This window comes from Rattus norvegicus, chromosome 2 (assembly GCF_021556685.1).
Source record: "Rattus norvegicus strain SHRSP/BbbUtx chromosome 2, alternate assembly SHRSP_T2T, whole genome shotgun sequence".
Classification (NCBI taxonomy): Eukaryota; Metazoa; Chordata; class Mammalia; order Rodentia; family Muridae; genus Rattus; species Rattus norvegicus.
Window position 1 is genome coordinate 190,190,227 of NC_141535.1, and position 24,452 is coordinate 190,214,678.

General features: G+C 43.3%; 2 protein-coding genes across 3 annotated transcripts in view; one reads left to right on the forward strand and one right to left on the reverse strand.

Annotated features, from left to right (window-relative positions):
* Nucleotides 1-6,907, reverse strand: part of Man1a2 (mannosidase, alpha, class 1A, member 2) — a 145,302-nt gene extending 138,395 nt beyond the window's left edge. Inside the window, 1 exon segment of the mRNA NM_001106452.1 lies at nucleotides 6,243-6,907. Within this exon segment, the coding sequence (NP_001099922.1) occupies nucleotides 6,243-6,544 (302 nt within the window). The 5' untranslated portion in view covers nucleotides 6,545-6,907.
* LOC147996453 (uncharacterized) lies at nucleotides 6,801-18,910 on the forward strand. Of its 2 annotated transcripts, XR_015672361.1 has the most exons (5): nucleotides 9,183-9,978; nucleotides 12,455-12,593; nucleotides 13,019-13,083; nucleotides 14,882-14,991; nucleotides 16,768-18,910. XR_015672361.1 is itself a non-coding variant. In XM_087637639.1 (4 exons), the coding sequence occupies exon 1, from the start codon at nucleotides 6,924-6,926 to the stop codon at nucleotides 7,362-7,364; it is 441 nt and encodes a 146-aa protein (XP_087493765.1). In that variant the 5' UTR covers nucleotides 6,801-6,923; the 3' UTR covers nucleotides 7,365-7,652; nucleotides 12,455-12,593; nucleotides 13,019-13,083; nucleotides 16,768-18,910. The 2 variants fall into 2 exon arrangements, 1 of the variants encoding a protein (XP_087493765.1); XM_087637639.1 differs by lacking the exons at nucleotides 9,183-9,978; nucleotides 14,882-14,991 and adding an exon at nucleotides 6,801-7,652.
* The last annotated feature ends 5,542 nt before the right edge of the window (nucleotides 18,911-24,452 follow it).

Below are 24,452 nucleotides of genomic sequence, written 5' to 3' on the forward strand. Positions count from 1 at the left end.
CTTGTCTTGCTTGATTTCAGTCTTGCTTTGCCCTATTTTTCACTGCTATGCCATTACTACTTTTAGGAGTAGAAATGTTTATATAATGTGCCATTGTATATGAAAATAAATACCTTGCTTTTTTTGTTTGTTTTATGGGATTTTTTGGGACAAAAGACTTGTAGTTAAGAGATTGCTTTGAGTCTCAAAAGAGATCTTAGATTTTTTGAGTAGTGTTGAAACTGTTAAGACTCTGAGGACTTCTGAAGTTGGAATGAATGTATTTTGCATTATAAAGCAGCCGTAAGCCTATAGGGGATGGAGATAGAATATTAAAACTAAAAAAAATGTGTTTGGGCAAGTTGACAAGGATGCAAACTTATGATGGTGAATTTCAACTGTCAACTTGATTAAATTAATAAATACCTAGCTCACTAATAAGGCACTGTGTCATCCTGCATGTCTTGGGTCCTGAAACCTTGACTAGAGTCAGTGAGAGAATGAAGAAAGAACATATATCCAGACACATGTACAAAGGTGGAGGTGTGCACACGCTGATGGAATGGTAGCTACTGCCTCTGTAACCCAGAACCTCAGTGAAATCACTCACAGCATATGGGGAGGAGTTGCCTAGTTTCAGCAGGGGTCTCTGTTGGCAAGCAGTCTCCAGCTGTAAACATGTACTTGCTAGCTTTCATATATCCTGATCACTTATCAGTAAATACTCAAACTTTGCTTTTCTGAGCCTGAACCATACGGGAACAATTGCCAATTTTCCATGGGTCCACCTAGAGTCCTTGGCAAGACTGAGCTCATGCCAACAACACTCATTCACTCAAGACCACTCAGGGCTTCTTCTACAACTACAAGGCATGTCAGGTTATGTCTGTCCAGGGTGTTTCCAAAACATTTAACTGAGAATAAGATACCCACCTGAAGTTGGAGAGCATCATCCAATGGACTAGGTTCAAGGGCTAAATAAAAAAGGAAAAGAAACAAGCCAGCTATGCACTGGAATTCCTCCTGCTTCTTCAGCACTAGAGTCCAAGCTGCTCCCACTGCCACGTAATGAGCTGTATGCCTCGGCTTTGAGGCAAAGCAAATCTTTCTGCCTTTTAGTTACTTCTTGTCTAGCATTAGTTATTAGGAAATAACTAATAAATGCAGCACTAAAAAGCAACAATGAATCATAAACAAAAATGAACAATCATGATGTGAGTAAAGAATCTGAGGGTCTGGTTCAGTGGTTAGGAACACAAAGGTTTAATTCCCAGCACCCACATCCCAACAGCTCACGAAGGCCTGCAACTCCAGGGCCAGTAGCTACAGGTGATCTAACACCTGTGGCCTCTCCAGGTAAGTGCACACTTACACAGGCATACACCCAGAGAGAGATATTCACACATACACATAAATAAAAACAAGTATGAAAGAGAATTCAACAATCTCTTATTACAACACTTCTGTGGGGTTTTATATGTGTTTGGGTCTTCGTTTTATTTTGTTTTTAAGACACTATATAGCCTTGGGTAGCCTGGAATTCACTATATAAACCAGGCTAGCCTTGAACTCTCAGAGATCCACCTGCCCCTGCTTCCAGAGTGCTAATATTAAGACACCTCTACACCCACTAAAGTACACACTACTCTGATGTAACTAGTAATGATCACTGTAGATTCAAAGTGATTACATCTACTACACTGTCATATAGCCACCAAATAAAAATTACAATTCCACTTTAGGTTCTTCCTATTCCAAAGCCTACATTTTTTTCCCTTTAGAAAAACTACAGGACACTCCAGGCTGTGCCCAATGACACCACTTCAGAACCTACCTGTCATGCTGCCAACCCTCTTACCTCTCATGAGCCCCTGCTACTCTATGATTTGTCTGAGGACTCTGGTGAGAACTACAATCTTTTGGAAAGTATGAAAAAGGTCTCCCCAGAAGCTTTACAGGCTTTGAAGTACATCAAGCTGCTCGAGGCCCAGTATGATGCAGCTGTGACCTTCAGCCCCAGCCAGACAGCCAAGGGTGAAGACCCTGCCCTGCAGATCTGCTGCCAGCCACCCAGTCACCAGCCACTGCCCAGACTCCCAGTCCTGAGAACTGGAGAAATCACAGGGGCTCCCCCAAGGGTAACCCAGGCCACCTAACCCTGTCCTGAGTGCGTGATGGTTTACCAGAGGGACTGGGGCAAGTGTGTAATTTGCACTTGGTAATGTAATAAGATCAGCTCAGACAGACAGAGAGCAACTTGAAATGAACACATGTGACTCTTGGAGTATTCAATTTGAATTAACATGATCCCAACTAAAAGACAGTTTACAAATATATGTTTTATTTTCTTTAAAGATTTATTTATTTTATGTATATGAGTACACTGTAGCTATCTTCAGACACAACAGAAGAGGGCATCAGATCCTATTACAGATGGTTGTGAGCCACCATGTGGTTGCTGGGAATTGAACTCAGGACCTCTTAACCACTGAGCCATCTCTCCAGCCCCCAAATATATGTTTTAAAGAAACACATGGGGAGGTCAATCTCATTTGTATAATGTCATTTTCATAAGCAATGTCAGTTTCAAAATGAAAGACTGATAAGTGAAAAGAAACTATCTAGACACAAGTTAGAAAGATACACTTTACGTAAACCAGTATACTTTGTAATAACATTAATGGGCACTATAACAAATTCCTATTTGTGGTGATTTAAAATCACAAATGTAATTCTAAACTATTAGTACAACTTGTGCTATTATCACCTTGACAGTTGATTGGCACTTTAAAAATGCTTTATAAACATATAAAAAGTTCACTAAAAGACTGTGTAAGCTACTTAACAAAAGGGAACACGCTAAGGTATCTTCAAGCAAATACTAACTTCACATAAAACCATTATTAAATAAAGGCAAAAATCATAATAAAAATAAAGGTATAACAGAAAAAAGTTTATGTTAATCCAAGACCATAAAAACAAGAAAATTCAGAACTTTCAACTCACTCCTCCTACCTTAACTTCTATATTCAGCCAACCACAAGTGTCTAAAATTTAATTCAACTTCATTTCTCACTAGTGTATCTTCTCCACAGTATGACTACTATGGCCACAGTTAATATTCTGTGTCCTAGACCCTCAAACCTTGGTTGTCCTGCACAAAAGTAATTGGTCTTGCTTTTTAAACTCAAAATGATTTTTTTTTTCATTTTGCTTCAGTGACTTCCCAGCAGCTACTTAGAATGAAGACCAAAAACTTAGGAACAGACTCTTGAGTCCAGCCTAGAAATGCAAACCTAACTACCAGCAGGCTGAGCACTGATTTATTATGTTACTTGACACCTTAAGTGAGTGGCATAAAATGGAGAGCACATGCCTGTCAAGAGGGAGCCAGATTCCGACTGAGTGTTAGCCATCAGAAAATAGACACTTGAGTGTTGTTCTAGTCTCAAATTCTTTTAAGGAAAACCAGAAATCCAGACTTCCATATGAATCTCCCACTTCGTGCAGTTAACTAATTCAAGCTTCTGTAACGAGGGGACAGACAGGAATTGTAACTCCATATCTGCCCCGTCTACTCTCTTCACCTGGCCACAACTACAAGGTACCACATCAGTCACAGGAGCATTTCTTAAAGATGCCAGGCTTTTTCCACTAGGGCTCTCCTGTGCAGCCTGTTTGACCACTCCGCCTCGCATCACTACTTCATTTACCTTTCTTTTTCTCAGTTTCAGAGCCTCTTCTCCCTTAATGAAATCTTCCTATTCTCATTCCTCTCCACTCCAAATGCTAGACAGTCTGGTTGCTCTGAGTACAACTTTTTAACTCCCAAAACCAAAATCACCTACGGAATCATTAAGCCATCCACACAGCAGGCTCTATTTGTTGTTAATAACTTAGTTATAAAATAATAGTTAGAAAATGTTCCTTTTGATAGTAACATTCTGGTGTACTCTCAAAATATTAACCAAACTGTACTTACCTTTTCAGAAACATAAAATACTTAAAGCAAAGTCCTAATTCAAACATTCCCATTCTAATAAGTGATAACAATATCTGACTTATGGCTGAAATTGTGAACTCCACTGAGGACTCTGCATGTATTATGTCATCAGTACAACCCATAAACTAGATATCAATGTCATGCAGAGGAAGCAATCTGAGCTGATTAAAAATTAGCTACAAAAAAAAAAATCACCAACTTTCGTCAGTGGAACCTGTACAATGACTAACTACTGAACTAAAGCCCCAAGGTACTACACTAACTGTGCATTCATAAAGAAACATTATCCCAACAAGTGTCTCTTAAACACCAGTACCAAGAAATAGTGCCCTCGATTTGCCTCCAATTACACAGTAATGAGGCTCCTCAACCCTGTCTAACCCCACATCTAATTTTTGCTTTCTAAGATACTACAAACACACAAAACAAGTCACAAATAATTCTGTAAAACTATCTTTCTGAATTATTTTTAATCAAGTTCATGTTTGCACATTAGTTTCTGTAGTTTTAAATGTAATCCTTGCTCAAAGTAAAGTTATTCCAAACAGACTGTTTTCAGGTGAGAGGAAGCAACAACAAAGTAGTAAACAAAGAGAAACACAAACTGTTCCTGCCACAGCCATAGTGAGGTAACACAGAGCTCCTTCACTACTTCAACTCCCCATACACGAGTTCTGATTATTTGATTCAGTAACCACACAAATCCAACACAAGAGCTACCCTGACTCTTCCTAACAAAAAATGCAGCCGACCTCTTAGCCATTAGAACTCTGTTTCCGTCACCAAACTCAGGAACCAGGTGTTCTGAATAACGACAATAAATACATACACATTCCTGGGCTCTAAAGTTTAAGAATTGTTATTTACAAGACTTAAGCAGATCTTTTGAATTTGTACAGTAAATTTGATTGTGCAGTAAAATGCACATATCTACACTTTCATTCAGATGTATTTTAGCTTCAACTAGTTGAAAACTTTTCTTAACTCTCTTAATAGAAATTTTAAAGTAAAAATTTGCAATTTAAAAACTTTTACCCATACAAAATATAAAGGAATCGATTTATTAGTACATGACAGTAGAGCGTAATAGCTAAGTGGCATTAATACATCACTGCTGTCAAAGAGCTCTGATGCCAGTCTTAAATACACTTTTCCCAAATACTCATCGAATCATATATACATACCATGGGAAATAAGGTTTCCAGAAAAACAGATTTTTTTTCCAGCATATATTTCCCAGACCAAGTAAGGTTTTTCTCAGTTACAAAGCAAAGGGAAGTTTTAAAGAAAAAAATCTAAAAGTATGTAAGCTGAAAATACCAAAAATCCCAATTATAGAAAAATGACATGAAACTGTATTAAAAGTACTTCATAAGGTAAGGCCAAAAGTCAACGAACTACCAAGCAAGTAATTATTAACTACCTGATTGACAAAGTGAGAAAGCCCTCATTACAATATGTATTGTCCCAAATATTTAACTTAGGCTCAGATTTGAACCTAGGCTTTTTTAAAATCCTCACACTAGGTTAAAACCATTACCAATTTTCTACAGGGGTTCTACCATTCGGGTGATGTCTCATACACAGTTCTCTTCCACATACTCAAGAATTAGCTTACGAGAGAAGTGTTTAGAAAAAGCGAATTGCCTCCAAAGTGTCCTTTTAGGTAAAAGTCTAGAAATGACTTAAAGGCTGGAAGCAGAGCTTCCATTTTATTTCATCTTGGCTATACCCAGCCAAGGGCTAAGTTCAGATTAACTGGCCAAATTACAGTAGTTAAGGATATACACACCCCATCTTTTAAAATTATAAAATAAAATAAGAGCACAAGCCAGAGACTGGGACTTGGGTGAACAAAGTCTAGCAAGCTGTCAACATTCAGTGACTTCACATGGTGGCAGAAAGGCTGAAGGCGACACGTTCTCAATATGCGCACGCTGAATCCTGGTATCTCCGCTCGCTGCTGTCCACAGCAAACGAGTCTAACTGAACACTTCATTCGGCCGGTAAAAACCTAGGAACCCTAGGAGTTCTTCCAGTCTATGGTTCTACCCAGCCAGCTCTGAACAACGTTCAACACCCTGGGGGGCGGGCGGGGGCGGAAGAGAGAGAGAGAGAGAGAGAGAGAGAGAGAGAGAGAGAGAGAGAGAGAGAGAGAGAGAGAGAGAGAGAGAGAGAGAGAGAGAGAGAGAGAGAGAGAGAGATGAACTGTACCTTGCTCTCCCAAAAGGGAGTACCAGAATTTGAGAAACAAACGAACCTGTGTCTGTGTTCGTCGGGTCCATGAATCAGGAAGACTCCGGGGTCTTTAGCCCCTTTGCCCGCATCTACGTGAGGAATTAACACATCTTCTAAGCCCAGATCAAAGCGTTTGTGTTTTGAAGAGTCTGGAAGGAAGAAGAATGCCCCAAAACACAGGGTGATGAAGGCACTAAGGATGAGGAGAAGGATAAACTTCTCGGAGAGTCTCAAGGTAGCCCTGTGATGTGGGAAGGAGGGCGGCCCCAGGTTCAGAGGTGGTATCCTACGACCAGACAGGGGCAGCAGCGCTGGGGTAGTCATCGTTTAGGCTCTTGGACGGAATACTTTATAAAGTTCTCATCTTATATCAAATGTACAACACATCGAACCGTTTCTCAAAACCTCGACAAAAAAAATGAATAAACTCAACTTCCCGCCTCTCAAAGGATTGTTGTGCTTTTTTATTATGATGATGATTATTTACGAGGCCACCTCTTTCATGGTCTCCGATTACATCCAGAAGCCCGGGTGACCTCCCAAGCGATCGCGGATTTCTGTCCGGTAAGATCTTCTCGCCATTTGGCTCTCAGTTCCTCACCGGGTGATCGCGAGTCTCCTCTTCATTCCCGAGAGCGGACCGGGCGAAACACACTGCAGAGAAGCTGCAAGGTGGGTTCTGCCATGCCCGCGCCCCGGCGCGATGCTCAGAGGCTGCTGCCCGCCCCGGCGGCGCCCGGCGAGACGAGGAGTTGCAGCAGGTCGGTTCCACTCGGTCTCCTCCGAAGCCTCCGCTCCACTACTCCGAAGCCTCCGCGGATTCCAAGCAGCGGCGCCCCGCGTGGCAGCGACGACCCTCAGCCGAGGCCGCGAGGGCGACGGCGTCCCGAACACCTCAGCGCCCGCGCCGCCGCGCGCTCTGTCAGGAGCGGAACTTCCTCCTCAGCCGAGCGGCCGCCCCCGCCCGGCTCCTCCTCCGCCTCCTCCCTCTCCTCCTCCTCAGCTAGCCCCGCCGCCGGCTTCCTGGCCGAGCCCAGCCGCGGCGGCCGAGCCCCTGCGCCTTGGCGGCGTGCGAGGTAGCCGGGCCGTGGCCCTCGGACCGACAGCCCGGGGTGGACGCCAGCTCATTCCTCGCACCGCCTAGGAGAGGCGGGCGGGAGGGCGGACGGGCACGCGCGAGCGAGCGAGCAGCCGCGCCTCGGGCGGGCGCAGGGCGGCTCCGGCAGGGCCCGGCCTCCGGTGGCTCGCACGCTCGCGCTGGCGGCGACGCGAGACCGCGGCCCCGGGCTAGTCCCTGGCCTATGGAGGCCCGCGGAGCGCGGAGCTGCTGCGGGGCCGGCACCGGTTGGGCCGAGCAGAGCGGCTGTGGGGGGCGCGGGCCGGCTTGCCGCCCCGACTCGCGAGTGGGCGTCCCCGGGCGGCGGAGTGTGAGGTGCGCGCGCACGCTCCCGGCCGCCGCGCCCCTCCCCCGCCCGCCGGGCCGCTTGGGCCTGGCCGCTGCCCGGAGCCCCGAGCCCCCACAACCCCGGATGACCAGACGAGGGGGACCAGGCACTCAGGTCACGAAGATGACCCTGGAATTTGGGGTTCTCTGAACTGACGGGTTCCAGAGACCAAGGCTAACGCCTGCCTCAGTAACAGAGACTCAGGCCCGGGGTTCAACATCAGGGTCTCAAACTTCCACGCGTTCTTGGACACGCGAGGCTGGTTGAAGAAGGAAGTGGCACTAGTCATGTGCGGGTTTCGTGTTAAAATGGCAGCTTTACCCTTTCTACTGGGTTCCTTTCCGGGGAATTCGGCTACCTGGGTCGGACAGGAGATAACCTCGTGGTTCAGTCCCTAGGACACTCTAGTCACCTTCACCCCCGCTCAAAACATAATAGAAATGAATGAGTAGGTGTTAAAACCCAAAAAGACAATATTGTTGAAGTTGAGGCTTGAAAACAATCTGAGTCAGTTGTGTTATCTATAATATTGAGAAGAGCCAGGTTGTGATAAAGTATAATAGTTTCTCAACAATGCATATGTAGTCTTGCACCTAGTTTGCTTTTAGCATATTTTTTTTTTAAATTTACCTTCTGTTTCTTGCACACATCCTACCTAACTGGTAGTTGGCAATTGGAGAGGAGGCCCATAAATGGCAGGGGTGGGAAGTCAGCCTCAGAAATCAAAGAAAACTTCATGTTCCTTGGCACGATTCAGAACTACATTCCACTAGGAATTTCTAGAAGCTCTGCATACCCTAACTTCCTACCACAGGACAAAAGGAGTCTTTTTGCTTTACAAAAAAAAAAAAAAAAAAAAAAAAAACACAAGATGTAAAAAATATTAAGGGCCACCGCTCTGAGTGCTGGATCCAAAGTGAGATTTGAGTGGGACACTTGTGAATGGATGTAAGAAACTGCTGCCTTTATACAGTGTGTCTGTCTCACAGATCACTAATATTGAGACTCTTAAAAGCCCAACACGATGATTTCTGAAAGTTGAGGTCATTCTTTTCCAGGAGAAGTTCAAGAGAAACAAATACCACCCTCTGAACAAAACAATAAATTGTATAAATCTTGAGAAGTTAATATTACTTAGCTAACACCCACCCTGTTTACTGCAAGAAAATTTTGCCATAACCAAACACTACAAATGTGACGTTGGCTGTTCCAGCCTCATAGCTGATGAAGAGTCTTCTGCATGCCTTGTCCTCTTTCTTGCCCTTGCCTATTCTTCTGTAAGAGATTAAAGTGTTAAGTTTACAGACTTTTGCAGATACTCGAATACAGTCAACTCTTTTGTTACACTCCTACAACCAGCCTCCAGACCATTACCAATTCCTCCTCCCTCCCCCCACCCTGCCCCCTCTACCTCTCCAACTTGCCCTCTGTCTTCTTCCCATCTCCCTTCCATCTTCTTTCACTTCTAAAGAGAAAACAAGTTAATGCCTTTTTTAAAAGCAAGCTGCAAATGTACTCATTGTGGTTACAAATATATAAGAATATGCATATAAATACAGTAAAGGAAAACATTTAGAAAAGATTATAACTCTTAAGACATTGATATTATATATAATTTCCCCCGTGCGTTCTGTTTGTGTTACATTTATAATTAATTAAATTAAAAATTTATAAAGAATGGTACTTGAGAAAGTTAAGGTCAGATTTCAGGAGGTGGACCCAGTCAGAACAGGATGAACACACACTGACCCTCTGAGGGCAATCCACGGAAAGCAGAGATGTGAACTGGGGTGGGGGTAGAGGGGTAAGAACTTAACAAAGAGGAATTTCATTCCAGATGCCTAAAAGAGAATATTTCATTTTCAAAGCATAGTCAGGCTTTGATCAAAGGCGTAGACAAGGTTTCAAAGTGGCAGATAAAACGGTAATTTCCCTTTTTACAAATCTAAGTTAATTCGTATTTTAGGAGATTAGAATTATTAAAAGTTAACAAAATAAAATTTATCCTTACAGATTTCAAACTGCTAGGACCATTCCTGGGATCCCCTCAAGTATTGCAGCTTGGAGGTTCCTCGTGTGTTTAACCTACTGACTCTTCATTGTTTCCAACACAAAGCAGTGTTGACCTTGCCCCAGGCTTCCTAGATCTAGTCTCATAATCTAGCCCTATTTTAAGCAGAACTCAGGAGATGAGGAGGAAGCAGGGGGTAATGCAAAAAGATGGGTTTTTTGTTTACTTACATAAGCTGTTCCTTCAGCATTTCACCTGCTTCCCAACTTGTCCAAGAACGATGCCAGAAGAGAAGTTACCAGGTGAATGCCTAGGGAAATAACTAGGCTCTAGCCTTGCTCCTTCCACTTCTATTTGTGTCGAGAAAGCACTTTCCTCAAAGATCAGGGACAACTTGTGGTTCAAAGCTATGAAATTTTTAGGTTAGTTGCATGAAAGTCAGCAAACCCAAATAAGCCTAGACAGACACTCTGAGATGAGTGACTGCTCACTGAGGAACTACTATGTGATAACTCTACCAAGTCTCAAGACTAGAGCAGTAGGAATCCTCATGCTCGATGACCTTGCAGTCGTGCAGGAGAATATGTGGACTGTGGATATATATAGATACAGATTATATCCACATGCAGGCAAAACAGCCATAGCTCAATGCAAAATAAGTTTCCCACTTATGTGAGGTAGAAATGTAGACATGCCTACCCTTCCTCTGCCTAACTATCGTTTCCCTAATCTTAGTCTATGGGTCTCAGTTGGGCTGCCGTAAAAAAAAGCCAAGATGAAATCAGCTGGAAGAGAAAGTCTGCACTTCTCCTCCCCCTCCCCCCACTTAAGTGTTCAGATCTGCCAGAGAGTCAGGATGCCCAAAGGTGCATAGGAATTCATGTTCGTGTCACTATCCAGCAAGGCACGTGGAGGCCTGGGCCCAGGCAAGCTCAGACACGGTTCACACACACAACAGACCTTGATTCCTCCATGTAATACAGGTTCTGCACGCACACAAAACCCAAACATTTGTTCGCACTGATAAGTCAAAAGAAAGACTGAATAGCTATACAGTAGACATCAAGGGCCAACGTTTCTGTAAGCAAACCTTGACAGGGCAATGTCCAAAACTCTGAGAGTGATGCCATGGCTCACGGAAGACCCTAAGAAGTCACGGGTGCCTGCAATATGGAATGAGAATCTGCTAAGACAGTGGTTTCAACCTTCCTAATGCTGGGACCCTTTAATACAGTTCCTCATGCTGCAGTGACCCCCCTCAACCATAACATCGTTTTTGTTGCTACTTCTTAACTGTAACGTTGCTTCTGTTATGAAGCATAATGTAAATTTCTAGAATGAAGGATATCTGCTATGTGACCCACAGGGGGTCACAACACACAGGTTGAGAACCATTGTGCTAAGAGGCTCTGCAGGCAGTGGGCAGAATCTGGGGATGGGGCCACAAAGCCTCTCTGATAGTCAGTCTCGTCTCACCAGAGTGAGATCACTACCATGGATGCTGGAAATGGAGTGGTTAAGATTTTGTTTAGCCCTCCTGGGTTGCTGTTTTCCTGTCCTTCCCTTTGGGAATGATGATGTTTACACTGTGCCTTTATACCTTGGAATGGTGCAGCTTGTTTTGATTTCTATAAAGGCTCATGGCTGAGTTCACCTTGAGATGTTAGAGTTGGACTTGTGAGCAATCATAGAACAGTTCAGATACCAGGAGCTCAGAGATGAGCAGATTGCGTAGGCTTTTGGAGGCCACAGGCAGAATGCCCAAGTGTGGGTCTGGAATGCCCCCTAGGAGCACACGATCTTCAGATGTTAAAAGCGTGCCCTTGAAGATTGTCTCTTGCTCTTTTTTTCTGTATGTGTCCCCTGCTATTGTCATCCAGTACCTCTGCCAGAGGACTAACGGCAATGGGTTTGTGGGATCGTGAACCAGTGCCTCCAACCATGATCCAAGACAAACCTCTTCTCTTGCTAACTTGATCAACTCAAACATCTGTCACAGGAAGCTTCAACATAATGACACAGGCCTAGTAATTTACTTTTCACTTGGAATTAGTTTCTCGGGCTCTTGACCAAGTCTTGAGCAATACCTAGTGTGCCTTGACATGGAGGAACCATGGCTGCCGCTAGCATAGACTTCACTCACTTTAGAAATATAAAAGAGTAATCCATTCTTTCCAGTAACAAGCAGGCTTGCAGCAGGGACTTAAGCGGGGTGGACAGAAGAGAACAGCTATCTCCTTAGGCAGCCAGGAAGAGAAGATGTAAGTTGAATGGTCTGCACAAAAGTGACAACAGAGATCTATTGAATTCAGCAACCTCTCCAGACACCTTCAAAAGGGGATGCTCATATCCATATTTATAAAGAGGAATCCGATGCCAAAAGAGGTCAAACAGTCTTTATAAATCCTTATGTTAAAGTTACTTCAGCTCTACTCTGGGCAGCTAGCTTGAGAATATATTTTGTTGATTTATGTATTCTGGTGCTATACTGTGTTGTAAGGAATCAACGATGACTTAAATATGTGAGGTAGCCTACATAAAACAAACGAATGTAGCTCTGGTGCTGGAAAAGTCGGGCCTAATGTGCTATTCACCATTTACCTGTTATGTTTTGAATATGTGCCCTGCTCTTAATTCTTCTTCATCCACAATATTAAAAATGAGAAACCTCATTTAAAAATTGCAAACCTCATGGGTTTGTCTCGAGGATTAAATAGATAAGTATGGTGCTTCCTCTATGGATGGGATGTAGTACACTAAGGAATATTTTTATCCTAGGCATCAGGATGAATAGGAGTTGTCAGGACAAAAGAGATGGGAAAAGCCTTAGAGGATGTCATGAGGAGAAAGAGGAGTTTCTACTGAAGTATCACTTAAGGCTTTTCACACCATTCTCTGCACTGATTTTGCTGGACAAGTGAGTACATACATTCCATCATCATCATCCTCCTGTGGTTCTTGACTGGAGCTAACCTAGGTACAAGGCCTCAGTTACTAAGGATTCATTCACATTTCCCTCTCCTGGTCCCTGACCTACACAGGCAAAAATCTCAGATAAGCATGTCTTCCCTGCAGATCCTTCCTCTTTGGTAGCTTTTCTGAGGCTAGAATTAGTAGAGGTCAAGGGCCATCAGAGACTATTAACAAGCCCTTTTGGGTTACGGATCTAAAACTAGTAGTCTCTTAGTTTATATGTATTATTTTCTTAGTTTATGTGTATTATAATACTTTGTTTAAGTCTCCACTTGACCGTCTTCTTATGTCATCCTAACTTGGTGTTTCAGAGGAGGGTGTGGAACTTGTTGGCCACGTGGAAATTAAACGCAGTTCCTTTCTCTCTAGAGCTGAGCCTCTAATGGAAGAACAAGAGAAGAGAGCGAGACCCACACAGAAATATATCTGCTGAGGTTGGTATAGCAAGGTCGTGTTTTAACCATCCCTTTTCCCACACAAAAATAGCAATGAAGGGGGTTGGAGAGGTGTTTCAGGATTCTACTTACATCGCCCGCATGACTGTTTATCCAAGGGAATCCAATGCCCTCCTCTGGCTTCTGTGGGCACTGCATGCCCAAGGTGCACATACATACGTTCAGGCAAAACACCCATCCGCTTAAAATAAAAATAAAGACAAACCTTTTTTTCCCCCTAAATTAAAAAAAAATAATGACGGCTAAATATAGAAAGAGAAAACCAAAAGGACATAATCAGGCCTAGAAACAAAATAAACATATTTGTGAACCAGAAGTGGAACTGAAACCTAAAGCATTTGGCAGTCTACTGCCAGAAATCCATTGGGGTCTAAGCCCCAAAGCCAAGATTTTTGTCTCCTGTAGTGTGGCAGAAAACAGAACAGACTTCAAACAAAGTAGAGAGGACAGGAGCCGGACAGAGTGTATGAGCCAATGAGAGGAGTCTGAAAATAGCTCTACCACCCCCTGGCAGGGAAGCAGGAAGACAAAGCCTGCCTTGGGACCAGGAACCAAGCCACACAGCTGGTTCTGTGCTGTCCCCAACATCACAGTGGATGAAGTAGAAACATCAAAACACCAACGTTAGACCTGATCCTAGAACTGAGGCCAGGGAGGCAAGTGGAGGCAAAACTACTAACCTTGGAGGAATAAGCATAGGAGGAGATGGGGGAAAATATGCTAACACACACACACACACACACACACACACACACACACACACAAGCAAATAGAAATACCCTCTTAAAAGTGAACTTACTAGTTAGGTTCTAAATGCATAAGAGTATCTAACATTAAGAAATTATATATGACAACACTCAGAACATGCGTGTCCTCCAGATGAAACCGACTCTATGAACTGAAAGGTGTGTTTATAGATTTATTTATCTTGTTTATTTGGTTATTAAGACAGGGTCTCACTAAGTAGCGTTGGCTAGAACTCAATGTGCAAGTGGCTGGCCTGAACTTGTGCGGACCTGCATATCGCTCCCTCCCGAGTGCCAGCACTGAAGCAATACACCACTACGCTTGGCATGATTTACTTAATTTTTAAAAGATCTTTAGGGGGCTGGGGATTTAGCTCAGTGGTAGAGCGCTTACCTAGGAAGCACAAGGCCCTGGGTTCGGTCCCCAGCTCCGAAAAAAAAGAACCAAAAAAAAAAGATCTTTAAATTTAAATTTTAATTATGTCTGTGTCTGTGTACATATGTGTACACAAATTCAGGTGCCCCAAAGACTAAGCTTTGTTCACTTGTTGAACTTATGTGTGTGTTCATGTACACGTGTATATATGCCCTGAGAGGCCAGATGATTCCATTAGATTCCCTGACATTGTAATTGTAGGCAGTGGTGAACTGCTAACATGGGTGCTAGGAACTGAACTCAGGTCTTCTGCAAGAGCAGTACGTTCTATTAAACATCGAGTCATCGCTCTGTCCCCAGATAAAAATTCTTTTTTTAAAGATTTATTTATTTATTTTGTATTGAGTATTTGATCTGCACGTATAACTGCATGCCAGAAAAAGGCATTATATATTGGAGTAACTCATTATAGATTGGAGTAAGTCATCATGTGGTTGCTAGGAATTGAACTCAGGACCTCTGGAAGAACAATTGGTGTTCTTAACCGCTGAGCCCTGCAGGCAAAGATTCTTAAACACAGTGCTTTTGCTTTTTCAAGTCAATAAATGGAGGCACAACATCACTCTTTTTTTTTTCTTTTCTTTTCTTTTTTTAGGAGCTGGGGACCGAACCCAGGGCCTTGCGCTTGCTAGGCAAGCACTCTACCACTGAGCTAAATCCCCAACCCCAACATCACTCTTAAAAGGAGAAGAAATTGTGGAATAGGTAAAAGTGAAAAAGAACTAACAGAAATCTTGCAAAATAAAAACATGAGCATTAAAGTGGGGAAATTTTTTCTCTGGAGATAACAGAAGTCAGAGAGGAGGAGGACATGAATGGGTTACATCAAAATGCACCCAGAATAGAGTCAGGAGACCTGCGAATCAGAGGGGATTTCAGATTCCTGAGGTGAGGTTAGGGTACTCCAACATAGGTTGGATAGGAATCCCAGTAAGAAAAGCTAACAGGAAGAACAGAAAAGTTGTATTTAAAAGGTGTGCTAGGCTCAAAGTCTTCTATTGAAAACATCAGGGCTAGAGAGATGGCTCAGTGGTTAAGAGCACTGACTGCTCTCCCAGAGGTCCTGAGTTCAAATCCCAGCAACCACACAAAACCATCAATAATGGGACCTGATGCCTTTTTGTGGTGTGTCTGATGAGAGCTACAGTATATAAATAAATCTTTTTAAGAAAAAAAAATCAGAACTTCATATGACAGTAAGGGCAGATATTTATCATGATCTTGGAAAGGCACAGATGAAGAGGTAAAGAGTAAAGATAACTTATTGAAGAGAAAATGTTGAATATCTGCAGAGGAACTACAGCTAGGTCTCAAAGAAGACAATTGATATGTTAGACGAGCTGAATAAAAACTGTCAGCTTAGAGTTTGGTTTCCAGGTACACTGTCATTTAAGGAAAAAAGTGGAATAGTCACTTTCATTCATAACACCTAAGAGAGTTTATGGATCACAGACTTACATCAAAAGAACTTTTAAAGTAAAGCCAGCCAACCAAAAGAAACAAAACAAAACACCATTAGGGAGAACGCTTAAGATGGGAAAGGTACTGATGAGGAAAGGGATAGATAGTAAAGCAGAAAGGGACCATTCCTGCTTCTGTGCTTTTGGTTTGGTTCTTTTAAGTACATGAAAACATTGGGTATGTTATCACAGCACTCTGGTGGCCAAAGCCAAGCCTGACTCAAAACCCAAAACAAAACAAAACAATGGGTTCAATCCCCAGCCCCGAAAAAAAAGAAAAGAAAAGAAAACAAAACAAAACAAAAAAACCAAAACAAAAGCACCAAAGAAGTAAATACATGAGGGCAAATGTAAAATGGAGAGTTGAAGCGCCCCAAGTCCTTTGTTATGTTTGGGGAAAGGCAAGAATAATGCCTTTCTCTGAAGTCTATTTTGCCTCTGAAAAGGGGTTTTGCTATTTGGCTCCAAACGAGTGTCACACTCCTGGGCTCAAATAATCTTCCCACTTCAGTGTCCCAAATAGTTAGGCCACTATGCCTATGTCTGTGTGATCCTTTATATTCTGGGTGGTTTGTGTCAATGAAAATCCAGAGCTCTCAGTCATCAGAAAGGCCTGGTAGCTAAGAATCAAAGAGAGTTAATATAGAAAACTAATAATTCAGCAGGAAGCAAAATAAACATATAGTCAGTAAAACACAACATAGAGTTATGTCCAAGTATGTAGTAGTGAGTATAATAAGCACATTTAAATTATTTTTTAAAAAGACATAGAACATCATCATATTGACAAATTTAACAAAAGGTAAATAAAAGTCATGTTCAAGTGGGTGCTATTAGCATGAGACACACAAACGTAAACCACAGAAAGACAATATAACAAAATAGACATTAAGAAAAAAATAGCAAAAAAGACAGCTGGTAAAACTATAAATATCAGACAACACTTCTTTGAACCAAATTTGTTAATATTTTTTCTCAGAAACCTGATATACCTAACTAACAACACGGCTTTCAATTATAGGAAGAAGAATGGCCAGCCAAAGTTGCAAAGAGAAATTGACAAGCTCACCCTATGGCCAGGCAACTTTAACAATCAGACACAGTGAAATGGAGCAGACAAGAACAGTAATAAGGACAGACCCATGAAAGGCCTTGAGGGTGGCCACATTAAAGCAGGAAGGCTTTATTCTGAAAGCACTAAGAAGCCATTAAAAAGTTCTAAGCAGAGGTGTGATTAGTCAGATGTCCGTTTTTAGAAGGGTCGCCCTGACTATAAAATGGAGACTGGACTTCAGGGTGGTCAGCTGACAGCAAAGACAGAGCAGTTAGGAAACTGCCATCTGACAGAACAATCCTGATGGCCTGAGAGTAGAACCGTCAGCAATGGTGGGCGGGCTTCTACGGGGGCACACGGTAGCATGGCTGACTGATGACAGGGCTGAGGATGACAAATAACAACTATATCCTTCATGCATGACAGACAGACAGACAATAAGGGGAGAAAGAGGGGTCACTTGGTTGAGGGTTTCAGGGGTTCATGAGGGAATGGATACTGTTTCCTTGCTTCTGATTATAATACTTAAAACTCCCCTTCTCTCAATTTTGACGTCCAGATTATTCATTGACCGTGTAAATGATATTCAACAAATGCAAAGTTGTTGGGATGCTCTCCTTGAACCCTGAGTTGGATTGTCATTGTATTATTCAGATGCTGATTTCTATGCCAGCAAAGAGTGCAGTACAGGCCAGACTTTGTTGTTACTCTTATTTTTATGAAGCACCATCTGCCTCCATGTTTTGTAAACATTCTTCTGTATTACCTTCTGATCGGTTTAATAAAGAGATGATCAGCAGGGCAGACAAAAATAGGGTGGAACTTCCAATCCCAGTTACAGGGTCCCCAGAGGAGACAGAAGAGTAGAGAAGGAGCATGAGAGAAGAAGAGAGAGAGAGACCAGGTGAATGGAGCAGGAGGATTCACCATGAGGTCATGATGAGAGAGCAGCAGTGAGGACATACATGGACCAGAGCAAGCCAGGGCAAGTCTTAGATGAAGGTGAAGGACCGCACTGGGAGGAGCAGGCAGCCTAGTTGGGTTAGAATAGCTCAGAGCCTGCCCAGTTTAGGCTTGCAGCTTGTTAACAAATACACCAAGTCTCTGTGCCCTTTGTTCAGGAGCTAGAATGGGCCAGAGCAGGTGTAGAAACACCCTGCAGTTATCTGGGAGGTAACGGGGAATAGAAAACTGCCAAGAATTACAGTTACACAAAGTAAGTACAGCATCTTTTTTTTTTTTTTTTAATCTACTAAAAGGCCCTATTTTGTATGTGACACTGGGGACTGAACACAGAATCTCAAGTAGCTAAGCAAGTGCTCTTCTGTTGTGGTTTGCCCTGGAGTTATCTGTATTTTGATGCTAATTCCACAGCCCCAATGATAGCTGCCTAGTCAGTACTCAGGACTCCGGTGACCGCCAGAACCTTCTCCCCATTTAATTTGTAAATACAGTTGAGGGCAGGTACAGGATAAAACGAGACCTGTTATTGGATGAGAAGGAAAGATGGGCGGGAGAAAAGTTTGAGGGAAGAGGAGGAGGAAGAGGAGACAGCAGAGTAGCCAGCCACGGGACAACATGGAGGCTGACCTTAAGATTCCATGCTGTACCTTTACAGGTTGTCATGCATGTTCTTAAGGGACGCATGTGTACAGGGCTTTGTATGCTTAAGTGGGCAATTATATCTTATCAATTGGATCAGAGGTTATTGGGTTATATGTTCTTTCTTGTGGAGAATTAAGTGTAAGAGAGTGTGCGGCGGCTAGAGATACTGGGCCACCACAGAACTGGGATGCGTGTTTCTGCCATAGTGGCAATCTGCTTTGGGAACTGGATGGGTAGAGAGATTGCTGCCAGGCTCAGAGAGAGGCCTTCAGCAGTGTGATATGGGATGGAGCAAAGCCGGTGAGAGGCTTTGCTGACTGAGATTAAGATGTCTATCAGGTATCTTGGGGCACTGCAGTGACAGACCTAGTGGGGGGGAAGACTTTTATTTTTTATATTTTTACAACAACATTCTACCCCTGGGCTGTAACCTCCACCCTCAAAAACCATGTGTAAATATTCTTCAATAAACTGGAGGAAGTCAGATCCTGACAATCCAAGAAAACTGTGTAACATCATTTTCCATAGAAGAATGATGCATGACAGACCTTCAGGAATATCTATATGTGTCACTACCTAAGTAATAAAGCAATCCTGATTTCTCTTAGTATACAACTGATATTTTTTTTTAAAAAAAGGCAAATTGGGGCTAGAAAGCTAAGAGCACTTACAGCTCTTACAGAGGATTTGGGTTCTACTCCCAGCACTCCCACGGGACAGATCACAGCCACCTGTAACTCCAGCATCCTCTTCTGACCTCCCACATGCACATTCGCACATAAACTCACCCAGGCACACGAACACACACATATTGACAAAATAAACATTTTTTTAAAAAATAAACAGTAAGGGGTTGGGGATTTAGCTCAGTGGTAGAGCGCTTGCCTAGCAAGCGCAAGGCCCTGGGCTCTGTCCCCAGGTCTGGGGGAAAAAAAAAACAGTAAAAAAATTAAAAAATTAAAACATCTAAGACAAGGGTTGCTGCTCACTGGTGGAATACACGTGTTAGGGCCTAGGGTTAGTCCCCAGCACCACAAGAAAGGAAAGACAAAAGCAATCAAACTTGCCCAGTTTACCAGGAGTTCTCAGGCACTCATTTCATGGTGCATAAATCCCTTTCTTTTTACTGGTTGCTATTAATTACTTTAAACTAATGTTTGCATTTACAACTGGCAATTATTCTGCAGAGAACAATGGTTTTGTGGTGATTGGAATGGAAGGGGGGAGGGGGGGGCAAGAACGTGTTCTACATCCGAACTGAGGTATAAAACACTGGACATTAGGAGCCATTATTCCAAAAGCATTTAACTTGGCAGCTTCAAGCATGAAAAAGGCTTAAAGGATTTACAGATTTCCAATTATGAATTGTAAGGTTTTATATTTACTTTATAGTAATTCCCAAATGCAAATGGGGTGTAGATTTTTAACATCCCAAATGTGCTATGCAATTTCAGCCTAATGTACTAAAAATGTGAACAAAGTTTGAGCCTATAATAACTGCCCAAAGAGGCATGAGGTCTTCTGGAATCGCAGAGGGAAATTTTCCTGGAAGTCTGCAGACTGGAAAGTTTCTGGGTAGTTAAAGAGTCATGATGGAGTTATTTGTGACTCTAGTGCCATTATTTATTAGTGGGTTTCTGGTTTTGTTTGTTTGTTTGTTTGTTTGTTTGTTTGTGAGACAGGGCTTCACTATGTAGTTCTGGCTGTCCTATACTTATGATGTAAGGCTGGCATAAATGTATGTTATAGGACTGTAAGCATACACCACCATGCTAAGCTTAACTTTGTCTCTTTTGGGGTGGGGGGTGTCTTTTTTAAAAATTTATTTTAATTTTTATTTTTTCTATTCACTTTGTATCCTAATCACAGACCCCCTCCCTCCTCACTTACCAGTCCTACCCTTACAAATCCCTCCCGCCATTGCCCCAACCCCTTCTCCTCAGAGAAGGGGAGCCCCGCTGGAGTACCACCTCATCCTGTGGCATCTAGTCCCAGAAGGTCTAGGCACATCCTCTTCCACTGAGTCTCATCCAGGCAATCCAAGTATGGGGGAAGGGGATCCAATGACAGAGAACAGAGACCGATGCCGTCCAGGTTCCACTTGTTAGGGGAACCACATGAACACCAAGCTGCACATTTGCTACAGATCTGTCGGGCTTCTAGGTTCAACTTCACCATGCTCCCGTGTTGGTGTTCCAGGATCTGTGAGCCTCCATTGTCTCAGATTAGCTGACTCTGTGGGTCCTGTGGTGTCTGTGAGCCCCCCAGCTTCCTCACTTCTATCCCTCACTCTTCTACAAGACTCCTTGAGCTCTGCCTGATGTTTGCCTGGGGGTCTCTGCATCTGCCTCCATCTCCTGCTGGATGAAGCCGCTCAGGAGACAGTTATGCTAGGCTCCTGTCTGCAAGCATAGCACAGTATCATTAATAGTGTAAGGGATTGGTTCTCTCTCATGGGATGGGTCTCAGGCTGGGGCAGCCATTGGTTGGCTGTTCCCCAGTCTCTGCTCCGTCTTTATCCCTGCACATCTTGTAGGTAAGATAAGATGGGGGTTGAGGGTTTCGTGGGTGGATTGATGTCCCCCTCTGTCCTCTGAAAGTCCTGGTTACATGAGGTGGTCGCTTCAGTCTCTATATACCCTCTGGTGGGAATCTCAGCTAGGGTCACCCCAATAGACTCCCCATAGCCTCTCCATTCCCAGGCCTCCAGCTGGTCACCAGAGATGCCCCTCCCCCCCCATTGTCTCTTAAATGATAACAAGGATATGTTCCGAGAAAGCAATACATTGTTAGAACATTTTAATTAACACTTACTTGATGTCTAACACTACATTAACTTTCTCTCATGGAGTCTGTTGTGTATTATAAGCCACTGTCAACTTCATTAAGAGCATAAAATATCTTCAATTGCAGCTTTTTCTCACCAGAGACAGTGCAATAAAACAGCCAACTGGACTCCTGTCCTTTCAAGACAGGGTCTTTCTGTGTAGTCAGTCACAGTATGGTGTCGTCCATCCTCAAGCACGATGAGGCATTAGCTGGAGTGTAGACCTCACTCTTCAGAAATGCTGAAAACACAGAGCCCTACCATCAAAACGCTTTATTGATTATCTTCAATACAGTGTATGTTGCAGGATAAATGTGCTGTCCTCTTCTGGGTATTTTCTCAAAACTATCATAATGTACTGATTTCAAACACTGTGGGGACAAAAAGTCCATAAGAATAAAAAACTTAATAAAGTTGGTTTCTCTCTGTTTTTTTTTTTTTTTTACTAGTGGTGGGTGAAATTCACTTTTAACTTTTGTGTTTCGTGGAAATGTCTATTCAAAGTAGGAAGGAACCAATATCCCAGCAATGGAAGGGAGGGAGGAAGGGAGGAGGGAGGGAGGGAGGGAGGAGGAAGGAAGGGAGGGAGGGAGGAAGGAAGGAGGGAGGAAGGGAGGGAGGGAGGAAGGGAGGAGGGAGGAAGGGAGGAGGGAGGAAGGAAGGGAGGAGGGAGGGAGGAATGCATGAGCAGATGTGAACACTGCTCAAGACTGACACAAGCTACCAGACAAGCCTCACCAGGCTTAAAGATAGAATTAGCAGCCAACAGGGTCAAAATGAGCTGCCTCCCTTCTGTGGCAGCAGTCTCATCCTTATAATGGCGTAATACCCAGAAAGTAGGAAAGAGCTTTGAGAGTTCTCCCTCATTTTTTCCGCAAAGTATTCAGTGTCACCACACGACACTGACTATCTTGTTTCTGTGAGTTGGGGGAAATGAAGGGCTTTTCAAATATCTGGCTATTTTATCAATGCTGTTTTCTGAATCTAAACTAAGTCTCTGTGTCTACTCTCCTACTGGAGATCCCTACGGACAGCCTGAGGAGTGGCACCGGCAGTTCCTGATCAGCAGAGTCTCGTCTGCTAATGGAACAGTAGGAAAGTCTCTGCAGATGTCAGGGCAGAACTGGGGACTTCAAGCTGGTTAGGGCTTGAAGTCCCCAGGGCTGACTAAATTTAAAAACTGGGAATGCTGGGGAATGCTCTGAATAGCACGTGTAAGGAAATGGCTGAGGAGATGGCTCAGTGGAGAAAGGACCTGTCTGGACAAGCCTAGTGACCAGCTTTTGGGTCCTCAGCATCTGTGTAAATGTTGAGTGGGTTGTGTTGAGTGGGTCTGCTGTAATCCTAGGTTCAGGGAGTGGAAGTGGGATGGAAGCTTGGCTAACTAGACTAAATGAATCGACAAGCTCTGGGCTCAGTTCACTCAGTGACCCTGCCTCAGTAAATAAAGTCGAGAATGACCAAGGAGAATACTTCTTGCCAGCCTTGGCTCCATACTCGAGAGCACATGTGCCCACACACATGCTCCCACATATATGTGAACATTCATGCACACATGCCATACATATATAAGAAAAGACAGAGCAAAGAATACAGATCTAGAAGTTGGTTTTACAAGAGAAGCACAGGGAGAAATGACCACTAACCTAGGCCGCTGCTTTCTATAAAGGATTGATTGCTTTGGGAGAATTCTAAGTTTGAGGCCAAAGTAGACTACACATGAGATTCCTTCTAAAATATAAAACAATGCCAAGCAAGCAAATAAGCAAATAAACAAAAACCTCCAAGGATCACAACATTGGGATAACAAGGCCGGGGACGACAGAGCCCTAAATATCTTTCTAGTGATGTTGCAAAATAGGGGGCTAGAGCTGTAGCTCCTTTGGTAGAATAATTGCCACACACTCAGCCATATGTCTGACTCCCCAAAATGCATAAAACTAAGCATGGTGGCATGTAAATGTAATCCCAGCACCCAGGAAGCAGAGGCAGAGTAAAGTGCCAGGTCAACCTTGGCTACACAGAGAGCTCCAGGTCAGTCTATACCACTGGAGCAGTTACGTCACAAGGTTTCATGGAAGCATTTATTGTCTTTGATTCAACTACATCATCATCATCATCATCAACAACAACACCATCACCATCACCATTACCATCACCACCACCACCACCACCACCATCACCGTCACCGTCACCATCACCATCATCACCATCATCACCATCATCACCACCACCACCACCACCACCATCATCATCATCATCATCATCATCATCACCGCCACCACCATCATGGGTGAAGCCAGGAATTCTTCATTTTCTCTGTTAACAAGACACATTAAGGACCTTTGATCTCTGCCATATTCAGACACGGAGTTCGTCTTGTTTTTAAATCTTCACATTCCAGCCCCTACTCTAAATTCCCTTAGATTAGAATCTGTGATGGAACCTGGTCACATGATGAAACCTACAATGTCCCATCAGAAACACACAACTGCCTGGGTCGGCACCACCCATCTCGGGCTGAACCTTTCTGGAGGCCTCTGAGGAGAAGTTAGTTTTCAGGCTTAGGTGAAAAGTGCCACCAAACACAGGCAGGACTCCACTCTATAGTAGCTCCCAAGGGTGGAAAGGGCACCTTGCTTTTCTGACCACTGACAGTCACTGACAGACTCTAACATCTGGGATGAAGGAGTTAGTTACCTGAGAGACTGTCCATAAGTGAGCAAGAACACAGAGAGCCAAGACTTACATTTAATCATCGGCACAAATGGTTTTATGAATGTCTTGTAGTGCTATTACATGGCCAACTGTCAAAACTATCCACTTGAGGCTACGCTGCCCCAGCTTTAAATACTGAGCTCTGCTGCCTACTCTTTGTATGAACACACATCTCTTAATACATCTGTGCCTCAGTTTCCTCTTAGGAATCACTAGATATAGTTGATCTTACTTCCTAAGATTATCAGGAGGCCCAACGAACAGTTAAAACCTGTATAGCTCAAAGACACTGCTTGAGACAAGCATCCATATATTGATATGGATAGGAGAGATTTGTGTCAATAGCACCCATCAAAATCTTACTCCACATCATAAATAAACACACACACACACACACACACACACACACACACACACACACACAGAGAGAGAGAGAGAGAGAGAGAGAGAGAGAGAGAGAGAGAGAGAACTCTAGATGTTATTCTATATGCTCTCTAACCCA